This window comes from Patagioenas fasciata, chromosome 6, assembly GCF_037038585.1.
Source record: "Patagioenas fasciata isolate bPatFas1 chromosome 6, bPatFas1.hap1, whole genome shotgun sequence".
NCBI lineage: Eukaryota > Metazoa > Chordata > Aves > Columbiformes > Columbidae > Patagioenas > Patagioenas fasciata.
In genome coordinates this window covers 36691448-36704362 of record NC_092525.1, presented here as the reverse complement: position 1 = coordinate 36704362, position 12915 = coordinate 36691448, and the positions used below count along the sequence as shown (strand labels likewise).

General features: G+C 41.0%; 1 protein-coding gene and 1 long non-coding RNA gene across 9 annotated transcripts in view; one reads left to right on the top strand and one right to left on the bottom strand.

Annotated features, from left to right (window-relative positions):
* Positions 1-322: 322 nt before the first annotated feature.
* Positions 323-2586, bottom strand: LOC139828318 (uncharacterized). Its single transcript, XR_011739808.1, has 2 exons — positions 2336-2586; positions 323-2156 (listed from the first exon to the last, which is right to left on the bottom strand). It is a non-coding gene; the product is annotated as an uncharacterized lncRNA (long non-coding RNA).
* Positions 2587-7245: 4659 nt separating this feature from the next.
* The window catches only part of PTGFR (prostaglandin F receptor), an 82432-nt gene continuing 76762 nt past the window's right edge, over positions 7246-12915 (top strand). For 4 of the 8 annotated variants that reach the window (XR_011739807.1, XM_071810522.1, XM_071810518.1 and 1 more), the window contains exons 1-2: positions 7500-7577; positions 8710-9557. Coding sequence is in view for 7 of the 8 variants with exons in the window: in XM_071810522.1 (XP_071666623.1) it covers positions 8769-9557 (789 nt within the window). In the remaining variant the exon portion in view is untranslated. Of the gene's footprint in view, positions 7414-7499; positions 7612-7753; positions 7831-8709; positions 9558-12915 lie in introns of those variants that run through there. The other 4 variants (XM_071810521.1, XM_071810524.1, XM_071810520.1 and 1 more) reach the window with 4 other exon arrangements.

Genomic DNA, 12915 nt, shown 5'->3' with positions numbered 1-12915 from the left:
TTAGAAGTCTCATAGATTAGTAACTAACTTGAGGAACTGCCTTTATCAATACTGTCACCCTTTACCATATTCCTTAAATGAAAAATCATTCCCTTTAACAGAATTTCACCCTTGTTTTGAGCCACAGTTAAAGCAACAGGTAGACCACATATCCCAAACAAAGGCATTCAGAATCAAGTTACTGAGGAAATTCTGTTTGCAACCAAAATATCCTTTAGAAATGTTTAATCTATCCAAACTTCCCATATTAAATCCCAAATGTGTGTATAAGCAAAGAAACCAAATAAATAATACCACATAACTTGAAGGTATACAGCAAGCATGCCCTTAATGAGATTTATTTGTGTAGTGGACTTGGTTTGCCTGTTACGTCGCATGGCATAAATATAATAGGTTAGGACAATTTGAAGGAAATGATTTCTTTATTTAATTTGACCTCAGCAGAATGATTGAAGAAAGTACTTGAAAGATTTCTTCTAACCTAGTTTTGCAGTGTCTCCATTATGGAGAATGGAAGAAGAGAAAAGGACTTAATCTGGCTCAGCATTTACTATCACTTTGTAGATTGTTCGTTCTTATGTGTCAGAATATTAAAGAGGTGAGTCATAAGAGAAAACATTTTGTCCCACATATTTAAATGAATGAAAGAAAATTATACTGTTATTATTATGGGTAGAATAGTACTTCCAGTTAAGCCCACTCACTGCAAATTACCCCAGCATGAACAGGCAAGATTCATGTCAGTAATAGTGTTATGTGTCTCCTCTGGCCATTTGAAGATTTGTGTCTGTGCTACCACAAAAAATGGACGCTTATATTATCGTGAAGGAGGCAAGCCTTGATTCTGAAATGTCACATTGAACTTTAAAAAATATGTTTCTGACTGTTAAATCTACTATTGATTAAAGCCAGCCAAATGGGTTCAGAATTACAATATGAAGTTTCCTAGAAATTCTTGAAGGAAGTTCTTGCAAACTGGTGGATTTATGGAAATAACATCCTCAGATTATTTTGTAGTCAACACTGAAAAAGCAGTTAAAAGATGTTCTGGTGACAGATCTGCTATATAATAAGCCTGCTATTATTCTATTTCTCTTCCCTCCTTTCTAAGAGGAATAATTGTACAAAGTAACACACAAAGCTACATATCAGAAAGAAGCAAACGAATCACAGAAGGTTCCTAGCCATTTCTCATGTATGCCTTGTAGTGACATGATAGAAAAAGAAGGTGTCTGGAGGTACCATATACACAAGGTTTGCAAATGAAGAAGAAAGTGGAATTACTGTGCTCCAGGTATTTCTCTTATAACCAAGTTAGGCACTGTTTGTAGTCACCAAATCATTTTAGAGTGACAGTATGTGATTAAGATGAATCATAGAATCATTTTGGTTGGAAGAGACCCTTAAGATTATCAAGTCCAACCTTAGCCTAAGTCTATCACTAAACCATGTCCCTACGAGCCTCACCTATGCATCTTTTAAACACCTCCAGGGATGGTGACTCCACGACTTCCCTGGGCAGCCTGTTCCAATGCCTGACAACCCATTCCATGAAGAAATGTTTCCTAATATCCAACCTGAATGAAAGTGTATATCTAAGTAGGAGGAAATGCAAACCAATAAACTGATATAATGAAAGGTTTCAGTAACCACTTCTAATATTTAGCATTGGTTGGCATGATCTGTTAGTGAATTATTTCACCAATCAAAAGGATCTTCTTTCTAATGGTTATGCAAACATTGCTAAGAACAAATATAAATAATACAGTAAAGAATAATATTTTATTATTGTATTGCATATCTTGGCCTGTTGCAAATATTCTGGCTTAGACTGGAAACTTCTGGGTTTAGTAATTTTTTTCCACTTCAAGTTTTGTCTGTGTGTTTGATAGCTGGATGATGGATGCTTCAGCTCTCTCCTCCTCTGCTAAAATGGTTTGGTGATGATGATTAAGCCAAATTCAGCAGTTTCAAAAGTTCAGCTGATGTTTCTGGTCTGTTCATCGAGGAATTGCTTTGCAGGTCTGCTGGTATCTCAGAAACGATATGTTTATTTGGTACCAATAGGCTCATCAGCCATTTGATGGCCAAATTCCTTGGCTAAATGAATGACTCTGAATGGACTTCTTGGACTCCTCTTGTGACAGGATCAAGACCTACATTAAACCAGAAAATCTGTCTTTACTCTTCCTAGTGGGAAGAGCTCCAGTGCAAATACAAATGTCAGAAATTATAGCAAACCTCTGTGCCTCCTCTGTTGCCGCCCTCCCCCTTCACACTTCACCAGGGAGACTGTGAATATTTCCCCTTTTCTTCTGCCTACAGCAGCGCTTACCTCATTTGTCAGAAGGCATGTCTCATTATCAAGAAGCAAAGAATTGAACTTCCTTGCTGATAGGGATGTTTAGAAAATAAAACACTATTATCCACAGCTGTGCTTCCAGTAAGAGCAAACAGTCCCTTTTTTTAGATATCAGCAGGTGGAAATCTCAGCAGAAGGATGCATGTTTGTTGTTATGATTCCTGATGACCTTTCTTGCTTTTATTCCACTCTGATACTGAATACCTACCAGCATGTTGGGGTTTTTAACCTCCTGAACTGATCTGGGGTTTGTTACAAAACACCATTAATTTATATTTAACTACCCAGGAATTTCCTCGTGTGAGTGCATTGGCCAGTGTCCCAGTTCAGGCAGTACTTATGCCAGAATTTGTGACTGTTTTATGAACTGCTTCATGGTGAGGCATGAAGGTCAGAGCGGCAGTTATCTGAATGACAAAGCTATGGATGAGCTGTTCAGTGCATTCTGCTGAACCATAATTTTTTTAATCGGAGAAGTGTTTTAACATATTTTAGAATGAGTAGTTTGAATATACCAGGATACTCAGAGTGTGTATTTTATCCACTCTCCTCAAGAATCAAGCAAATCTAGGATTCTGAGACCAGATTTTGAGGATACATACTGCAACTTCCATTACTTGCTTCAGGTACCTACACTGTCTAACTACACACCAATATGATAGTGCACTTGTTCTTATAAAACATCTACTTTCTAGTTTGGGCAGAAAGTTACTCTTTTGTCTTAACACTGTCAAGCCAGGACCTAAATCAGAAATTATACCTGATTTTGAAAGGGCACATAGCAATTACATAATACTTTTAAGGGAGCCTTAGTAGTGAAATTTATATGAGCCTTAAAATCCTTAAGAATAGGTGACATCCTTTATTGCACACTTATTGCCATTTTACTATGTATATCATCAGCTTCCATATCACTGACCGAATTTTCTGCCTACGTTTTCCAGACGTGAGGTGTAATTGGTATCTAAAGCAAAATCAGCCCTGATCAATCTTAACTGCTTCATTAAATGATACCGCAATTTGTCCTTTGCTTAGATGTGATTTAAAATCACAATCTCTTTGAAAATCTGTTGTAAAACTGAGTTAACAACCTCCAGACATGCAAATTATTTCTCATTTTCTAATAATGAGAATACTAAATAATGCCACTAGAATACAAGAAGGATTAGTAATGTTGGTGTTGTTAAGGAGTGAATCAGACTTTCAAGACTGTAGTTTTTCACCCCCATGCTTCTGCTGTCTGCCTGTGGTTGGCTTCAGAATAGAGCAAGACTCTTGAGCAAGAGTCTTGCCTTTGCCCAACTCATCTCTCAGTATTGTTTATTGTGCTATTGAAACTCATAATTTGCACTAATTTCTTTTTTTCTCAGCTATACAATATTTAGGATAGTGTGGAAGCATCAAAAAATGTACGTTGCCTGATGTAAATCCCATCTACTCTAAATTTCCCTCCTTACCTTTATCTGAATAGCTTTTTCCTTTGAATACCCCATTCATCTTATACAGTTGGATCCTCAATAGAAGTTGCTCCATGGGAATGGCAGTGATAACACTAATTCCAGAGCAGAAGGAAGTCCTGGAGGACTGCTAAGAAGCTAAGAAGTGGCAGCCACTAACTTCAGCCTTCGTGGCAACGGGTACTATAGGACTTTTTGTCGACATCTCTGAGTTCAGAAGTCTTCTTTTGTCTCAAGGAATTATGGGCTGAATAATGTGGCATTTAACCGAAGAATTTTCACTGACAGTTTTATTTGACTAAGGTGCTTCAAATCTGATCCTATTTTATGAATTTCCATCTGTAGTTATTTTGATTTACTACTTTTGTCTCCTAAATATAAAGACTTTTATATCGCTGATATTTCACTGAATTTGATTAGTTGGAAAGATGACATTTACTGTTGTCATGTACAAAGGAAAAAAAAAAAGGTTTCTTAGTGTTTTGCAGCAAGAACTGTGTAATTAATGTAAGAAAAGTATATAGTAACTGTCATTGAAGGCTGCACAAGAAATTTACGAGAAGATGACAAAAGAGGAAGAGGTCTTGATGCTATTTGCATTCTAACACCTTTGATGCTGCTACAGAAATGTCTACCTGTTTATTTACAGCAAAGATGTCAGGAGTTGTTCTTTAGTGAATTCAAGTATGCTTCTGGAGTTGTAGCAGGAGGCTTTGGCGATTTGATTACCGTGTATTTTATTTGCAAAACAGCAACAAACTTCCCTTTCCAGAAGACTTTTTTTACATTTTCTTCCCACTGTTTGGAGTTTGGTAACCAATGGGTGGGTTGCAATTATCATAGCACATGGAGATGTAGATTGTCTTTTTATCTCTGCATATATGTTATACCAGTGTCCTGAATTTAAGCCCATTGAACATGAGCAGGAAATGCTGAATACTCATGCAGGTTGAAATCTGGGGCAAAAGGGTATTTATCTTCTTGATTCTCAAAGTATCCAGGAGTCCAGAGTTTTACAATTAGCAGGGCTCTGAAACACGTTCAGAAATGCTGAAGTCACTGAGCAAAGCCAATGGCAATACTTCACATCTTCAGTCTTTTGCAGCCTTTGAACAGCTGGAGCAACACAGAGCCTCTAAGCAACACTCCCATGTGTGTCTTGCCCCTATAACTTTTGGTTTTGGTCATATAAGGGACTCTATCAAGCCCAGTTCCATACTGGTTGCTTGGCAAACTGTTGACGAGAGAAGAGCTACTGCCCTGATGAAGACAATGTCAATCCTTCCTCTCTCTTCTCACAGTTCTGGCTCAGGGCTACAACCTGTGAAGGGACTGCTGCCCCCTGAGAAAGCAGTGGCTCCCCAGCCAGGACCCTCAGCAGAGGCTGTGACAGGACAATTTTTGTCACTCCCTCTGTTTTGATTAGTAACAAGAAATGAAGAAAGCTGACCGTCAGTCAGTATGAAAAGCTTAGTTCTGCCTGTGTCATTGCCAGTTTTCACTCCTCACAACGCCTTCTGAAGTCACCCATCCTACTTAGCCATAACCCTACAAAGTCACCTCATTCCACAGAAGCCACTTTTTCAGTTATTTTCATATCAGAAGCACACAAACGCATACAGGGTTTAGCTGCAGACATATTTGTTCTGCTAATGCCCATGCTTAACATCCTTGCTGCAAAGCAGCAGCCTAGCAGTACAAAACTGTGATGTGGCATGTTGGCTGTGCAGGTGCAGAAGCAATCTTCTATGCCTGTTGTCTAAAATGAAAGATGGAAGTTTATATAATTACTTTCCTAATACTATTTCTTGCTCTCATCTCTGCCACAACTGAAATGTTACTCTCCTTCCTTTTGGCAACTCAGTGTTTTCTCAGGATGTACTCTACAAGCCTGTGTTTGCCTTTGTTACTCTGACCACATTCTTACAAGTACACTGAAACATCTGTCTTGAGGTTTTTCTGTTCTTCTCTTTGGCTTCACCTACCTGATAATGGTGTTTTAACTCTTACTTCCCAAACTACAGGGTCTTGAAGTAGCAACTTCTTTGCTTCCTTTCAAACAGACTTGCCTCCCATCTCAGGAGCGATGCGTGAAGAAATCTGGCTAGGAAAGAAGGACACAGTGCAAGCTGTTTGAAGTTCGAGATCTCCATCGCCATTTATTTCTGGGCAGGGAAACATAAACCAACTTCTTTTCCTCTGAACTTTAACGGGCAATGATTATTTTGAGTTGATTTATATTTTATTTTTGTCTTGAAAAAAAAGAATTTCTGGGAATTTTTATGTCTCGGTCAGACCAATTTGACCATTTTTTGCACACTGTATGATAAGCCAAAATCTGACAAGCACTTTCAGGAATAAGGCCATAACATGGTACTATTAACTGTTTATGTATGTGACTTGAGATACTATTTGAAGGAATGGATTTAGCTGGCCTCTGTTACCTCACTGGTGGATTAGGGAGAGGCAAATTGCATCCACAGCATTCAAAATAGGAAGGTAAGCAAAAACTGTAACATGTCCGAGAATTTTAATTTTTGAATAATGGCTTTGTGGAACTAGAAGTAGTACAACTCAACCTTGTGTCTCAGTGGAAACAAACACAAGTTCTCCATCATTCTTGGCCATGACAAATTCTGTAATATTTTACAGTTTGATTTTATATTTTCACCTTGATTTTTTTCTTTTTTTATTTTTTTATTCTGGCTTGTTTCTATACTAACAATCTTTAATATAACTTTCCATTCAGACCTGTTTGGTAGTCCTGGACATTGATGGATGAGAGAACTTAAAAGTTATCTATAACTTCAAGTTGTAACAGCCTGAGTACGTGATGGGAAAAGAAGAAACTTTGGATCTCCTGCCTTATCCATGGTAACATTAACTCCTTGTTGGTTGTGTTCTCCTCACATTGCTCCAACAGAGAAATGGTCCAGGGAGCACCATTAGCTTGACACAATCCAGTAGGTGCAAGGGGTATGTGCCTAGTGATGTGTACAGCTGCATCCCCTGACAGGATTCCTGTGTGCTACCCCTCCCTGAGCTCCCTGCGTGCTGATGGTTGGGCAAAATGCATGGAAAGTTAAGAGACGAGGCTGTGGCTGCGGACAGATGTGGTCTGTTGGTTGCCCCATTAGCTACTATTGCCGTGGCTGCAGCACTGTGGGCAAGAACTCATCCAGCCTGGCTGGGGTGGCCTTATCCCCTGGTGCTGCGATGTGACATGGGAGCCTGGCCCTTCCTGCCAGACACAGACCCCTCTGCACCCTGTCACAGCAAGACAGGAGGTTCTGTGCTGGTGCTTGAGGGATGGGGAAAGGTCTGAGCTCGGGGTCTCCACCTCGTTGAGACAGAGCCAGGCGCCCCCGGGGCTGCCCGAATTGTCCCGCATCCTCCTTCAGAAGGGCCGGGAAAGGGGGCCACGCGGAGCGGCTGGTGCCGCGTCCCAGGGCGGACTCGGAGTCCCTCGGTCGCCCCTCACAGCGCGGGGGGAAGCCCCGATCCCCGCGGCGCGATGGCATCACTCCCGCATGGAAACAGGACCGGGCAGCGCGACCGCCCCGAGCTGGAGGGTGGCGGGGCGTCGGACGAGGAGTGAGGACAGGAGGCCGGGAGGGAAGGCGGGGGGAGGGCGGGAGGCGGGCGGTGCCGGTCGGGCGGGGGGGCGGTGGCAATGCCGGCGGGCCGGGCGGCGGCGGCCGGCGGGGCAGCGCGCTGCGCCGCCGCACCTCTCCCGGGCGCCGCGGAGCGAAGTGGAGGTGAGCGGCGGCGGACCGGGGCCGGGAAGGAGCGGTGCGCAGCGGCGGGGCTGGGCGGTGGGAGCCCTGCGGGGTGCAGGCGGGTGGGGGCCGGTGCCGGTGCCACTTGTGCCCGGCGCGGCAGGTCACCCCGCCCCCGGCAGCGTCGCGCTCTTAAGGCGCTGCTGGTGGCGAAGGGGCGCGGGGCGGCAGCGGCGCTGTCTCGGGTGCGCTGCGGGCCCGGCGCTGCACACGTGCCGGCACGGCCGCCGAGGTTGGGTCCGGCGCGGCCGCCGCGCTCCGGGGAGGTGCGGGGGGAAGATGCTCCTCGGAGGAGTTTGCAGCCTGAGCTTCCGTTTATCAGTCCCGAATGCTGGAAACACCGCTGGTTTACCCGGCGTTTGATCTAGCTCGGTGTTTGAGAGGCTTCACTGCCTCTTTGTACTGTGCGAGGTTGTAGCCTGCGCTTTTCTCTGCGTGGGAAGTTTTTGCTAGCGGGAATGTCCTGAGAGTAGAGATGGGAGATAAAGTGTAAAGGACCTTGAAGAATTGGCTACTGAATAAGCGAGCGTCTAAAATGCAAGTTTGTACTTCAGTGAGGGAACTGCGGAGCTGGAGACAGTGCTGATCATGTGAAAGCTTTAAAACATTGAATTGTGAGAGGAGAATTACTTGGAAGATGTCAGGACATTGTTTTGAAAATAAATGCTTAACAGTAAGAAGAAAAACGGCGTGTGATTATCATCTTAAAACATTCCAGTTTGACTATTTCACTTTTGACTGTGGCTGGGCTGATAAATATTTCATTCTAGGAGTATGTTGCAAAAACTTTTGTTCGTATATGTTGTTTAACCACTAGAATGTTTTGTATGGTTTCTCTGATTATATGTATATGAGCATTATATATTTTATACACTATTTTGTATGTCTTATATTTGCAGAGACTATAAAGATACCATACACTACATCTACATTGTATAATGTGTGCAGATAATGGTTTTACCCTGTGACTGATGCACTTAAAATATGATGCCATATCATATCACTCAGAAAACCAGAAAATTAGATTTGCACCACAGACTAGTATTATGGAATTTCATTTGAACGGTGCTGTGCCTTTACAGTGTGTGTATCTTTGTTTTTAATATTGCAGATGCCTTTTGATTGCAAGACTGCTGAAATGTTTTGAGGGCTGCCTCTCCCTTCCTAACCATGAACAGTTCAAAATCACCAGGGCTGGCTGGATTTGGAATCTTGAAAAACACAACCTGCCACACAGAGAAGAAGATTTCAGTTTTCTTTTCAATAATCTTCATGACGGTGGGAATTTTGTCCAACAGTCTCGCTATAGCAATTCTATTGAAGGCATATCAGCGATTTAGACAGAAATCAAAAGCCTCTTTTTTGCTTCTTGCTAGTGGTTTGGTCGTCACAGATCTCTTTGGCCACCTCATCAACGGAGCCATTGCAGTGTTTGTGTATGCATCGGATAAAGACTGGATTCGATTTAATCAGTCCAACATTCTTTGCAGTGTTTTTGGCATCTGCATGGTTTTCTTTGGTTTGTGCCCACTCTTCCTGGGCAGTGTGATGGCTGTTGAACGGTGCATTGGAGTCACTAAGCCAATATTTCACTCTACAAAAATGACCTCTAAACATGTGAAAATGATGTTGACTATGGTATGTCTATTTGCTGTTCTTATAGCTTTGCTGCCTATTCTTAGGTTTAGAGCCTATCAAATTCAAGCATCGAGGACCTGGTGCTTCTATAAAACAGAACATGTTGAGGACTGGGAAGACAGATTTTATCTCTTACTTTTTTCTTGCCTTGGGTTACTGGCCCTTGCTATTTCATTCTTGTGCAATGCTGTCACAGGAATTACCCTCTTAAGAGTCAAATTTAAAAGTCAACAAAGACAAGGGAGATCTCATCATTTTGAAATGATCATTCAGCTCTTGGCTATAATGTGTGTTTCTTGCATTTGCTGGAGTCCATTCCTGGTAAGAGCCTAACGTGTTTGCCAATTTTTAATGTGCATCACTGTATAAAAGTTATACCTTTTTATTTCCAGGTTTTAAGGTGCTCTAGCTGCGATGACAGCTCCCTTCCCTTTTCAATGTATTAGTTTTACAGCATGTTGCCATATTGTATATACCTATGCATCTATAACAAAAATGGTTATTCTCCACTTCTGATGATAAGCAAAATAGATGAAACAAAGTGTATAGGGACTGTGAGGGCTTTATTTCCAGTGCCATGAAACAGACAGTGGTGGCAGAGTGGTGACTAGAATATATCGAGCTAATATTGAGCTTGTGCAAAAACTCAGTGAAATCTTGGAGTGGCAAGTCTGTTTAGTCTATACTGTGGTTCATATTTTTTATTTATGGTAGTCTGTTCATTGCGGTTATTACAGTTTACTGCTACTTGCAAACTGCGTTATGGAAGATAACAGTTAAGAACTTAAAAATCCTCCACTCCATTAGCAGGGTATTAAGGGCTTTACTTTAGAGTCATGTTAAAAAACAGTGGTTGCTAGTGGGTTAAAATAAAGATTTGGTTTAGATCTGATCAAGCTGGGTTTGTAATCTGGACAGATGACTAGCAAAGCTGCTCTGTGCAGCCGGTGCTTGCTCAGCGGTGCCGGCCGTAACTCAGGAGTGTTTGCTGGTAAGCGCTGTGACTCTTCCCAAGCGGTAAGTGTTGCTCACGTTGGTGTGTGCTCTGTCAGTGCGCAGGGTCGAAGGAAACGGGGTTATGATATGGGAAAGAATTTGACGGCTCCTCTTGTAGGATGGCATTAAAAAGCTGATATTAACTGTGACTCTTTTTAACGTAGGAAACCTGACAGAAGAAAATTGGTATTGTTTTACTAGAGCGAGAGAGGTTAAGTAATACGCAATCTTAATGTATTTCCTAGAAACAAGGTCACATAGTTTTGCACTGCTGTGAAGAGCAGCAATTTCTGTTTGATTCTACAAATATAGAAGTTTACATCTGAGATCTGAATCAGATGTAGCTGTATCTCATCTACTCACTGCCTATGGTGTAGTATGGAGTTACCCAACTAGTTCTAAATTCAATACTGATATTAGCCTCGCTGCAGCAGTTGGGTATATCTGGCAAGTAGCATTTAGTTAATCCCATATCGCAGACTTCAAGGAGAGAGTCTAAATCTCTGTGTCACTGAAATATACAGAAACTCTTTCGCTTTTGTTCAACACACCCAGAATTTTCTGCCAGTTTTCTATTGATTTCTCTAGACTTGCTCTGCAGCATTGTTTAAATTCATGTTGGCTTTCTGACAATATGTCCTGGCTGTAGTGTACAGGGCATAAATGAAATTGTCAGAACAGTATAGCAAGCTTTTGTAGTGTACTTACTTCCAGTTACTTCCAGAAATGCAGCCACCTCCTGAAATTTGTCTGGGGCAAACCACAGAATGGCTTTCAAGAAAAGCAACTCAAGTAATGGTTTTACTTTTCATGAGAAAATAGTATGTTATCCTCTGGTGACTTTTATTTTCAGATAAAATAACTGCCCTTAAAGGCTGGAATTAATTTGATTTTTAAAAAGCCCTTAGGTGTCAAAAGAGCTATAGACTTCTTTTAATTCAAGAGAGATACTTCATCTATTCAACATATGAAGGAACACTAAATTGCAACTATTGTGGTTGTTTTTTCAGTGTTGGTAATTTTGTTATGCCTTTCCGTTTTTGTTAACTATAAAACCATAATTTTTAAAACCTCAAATGAAATTGCAACACTACTTTTGTTAAATATTGAACTTCATCAAAGTTGTAGTTGACAATGAGTTAATATCCCATCTGCTAAATCTTTTTTTCAGAGCCTTTTCAGAGCTTGGCATTTTCATTTTGGGGGATACAGAGCAGTGAATGATTTGCCTAATTTTGTACTTGGTAGTCTGGGACTGTGGTGCAGAGGGACACGATACACAAGGAATTCTGGTTCCTTGGGTGGCAAATCTACAGGTGCTCACGACACTTTGCTCCTGGATCTCTTTTGAAATGAGATGAGTCAAACTGCCACCAAAATTAGCTTGGCAGTATGGAAAACAGTTCTGCAATAATGGACAAATTTATGTTAGAAATGAGAAGTTAAAACAGTTTGTGTAAGGTAGGATTAGTTCTTGAAACAGTGTTTTAGACAGAGAGTTTGATCGTTTGGGAAATGCAATGAGACGGGGTTCTTGGTAGGTTTTACCCTCTTAGCTGTTAGGATCGTAGAGTTCTCATCAAAATTAATTCTCTGAATTACCAGCTCTTTGTTTTGATAGCATTGCGTTCACTGCATACAAACAGAATTATAAGTGCAGTGCTAATTTACCGAGCTTCATTGGACTGCAGTGGAACATACAGATTTGGTGGAAGAAAGCTCTGCCATGAACATACTGCTGCTCATCCTATTATATGAAACCACTCAGGGTTTTTAATTAATGAAATTAATTGTTTAGATTCTATAGTCAGCATATACCAAAATAATTATTTCTTGAAATAAATATGAGCAGGTAGTCATAGGTGAAATTATTTGGTAGCTAAATACATGCTTGGTTTACACTCATTTGCTTTCAAAATTTTCTCTCAAAGCAAAATCTAGAAGTCAGTGTCAGTCCTTGAACTGTGAATTTTACCCGTGTTCTTGATCCCAAAATGCATAAAGAGCAAATGTTATGTGAGAATGAATTCACTTGGTATAAAATCAAGTCTATCCAATACTGTAATCCAACTGTAGATTTACTTCACTATTAGATTTTAATTATTTTTATTTCTAAGTGGAATTATATATTCAGTCACTGTACTGTGCTAGAATCACCTTTACATGACATTAGAGGTGCAAGAGATCGTGCTTTACAGTGTCTGATGTGGAACCGAACGTGCTTCTGCACCTGCTCAGTGGTAATGAACTTGTTTTGGTGCCTTTATGCATCAGTATACAGGTATATCACTAACATTTAACTTATATATAGTAATATATAGTATTATGATCAATCACCATCTCTATTTTAAATCTCCTGGAGATCTGAAGCATTTGTCAGAAGCAGAGCCCATGGCGCGGCTCAGGTGGAGCCCTGCCTGGGGCTGTTGGATAGGGAAGACACTTCCTTCTGATTTCTTTTCCTCCTTCTGATTTCTTTCTTGAAGCTCCATCTCACTTGTTCCTCAAAAATGAACACCTTTTTCAAGCTTTCCACCACTGTGTGGGCATCTTTCCTTGATGGAGTACCAAAATGAGGGATACCCCCTTCTTCTTCTCTTACGGGTAAACATTTATCTCTGTCTGAGAGTTGAGAGCAGGAGGGAATTCACAAAAATGCAAAAAAAAGGAAATTAATGAGTTT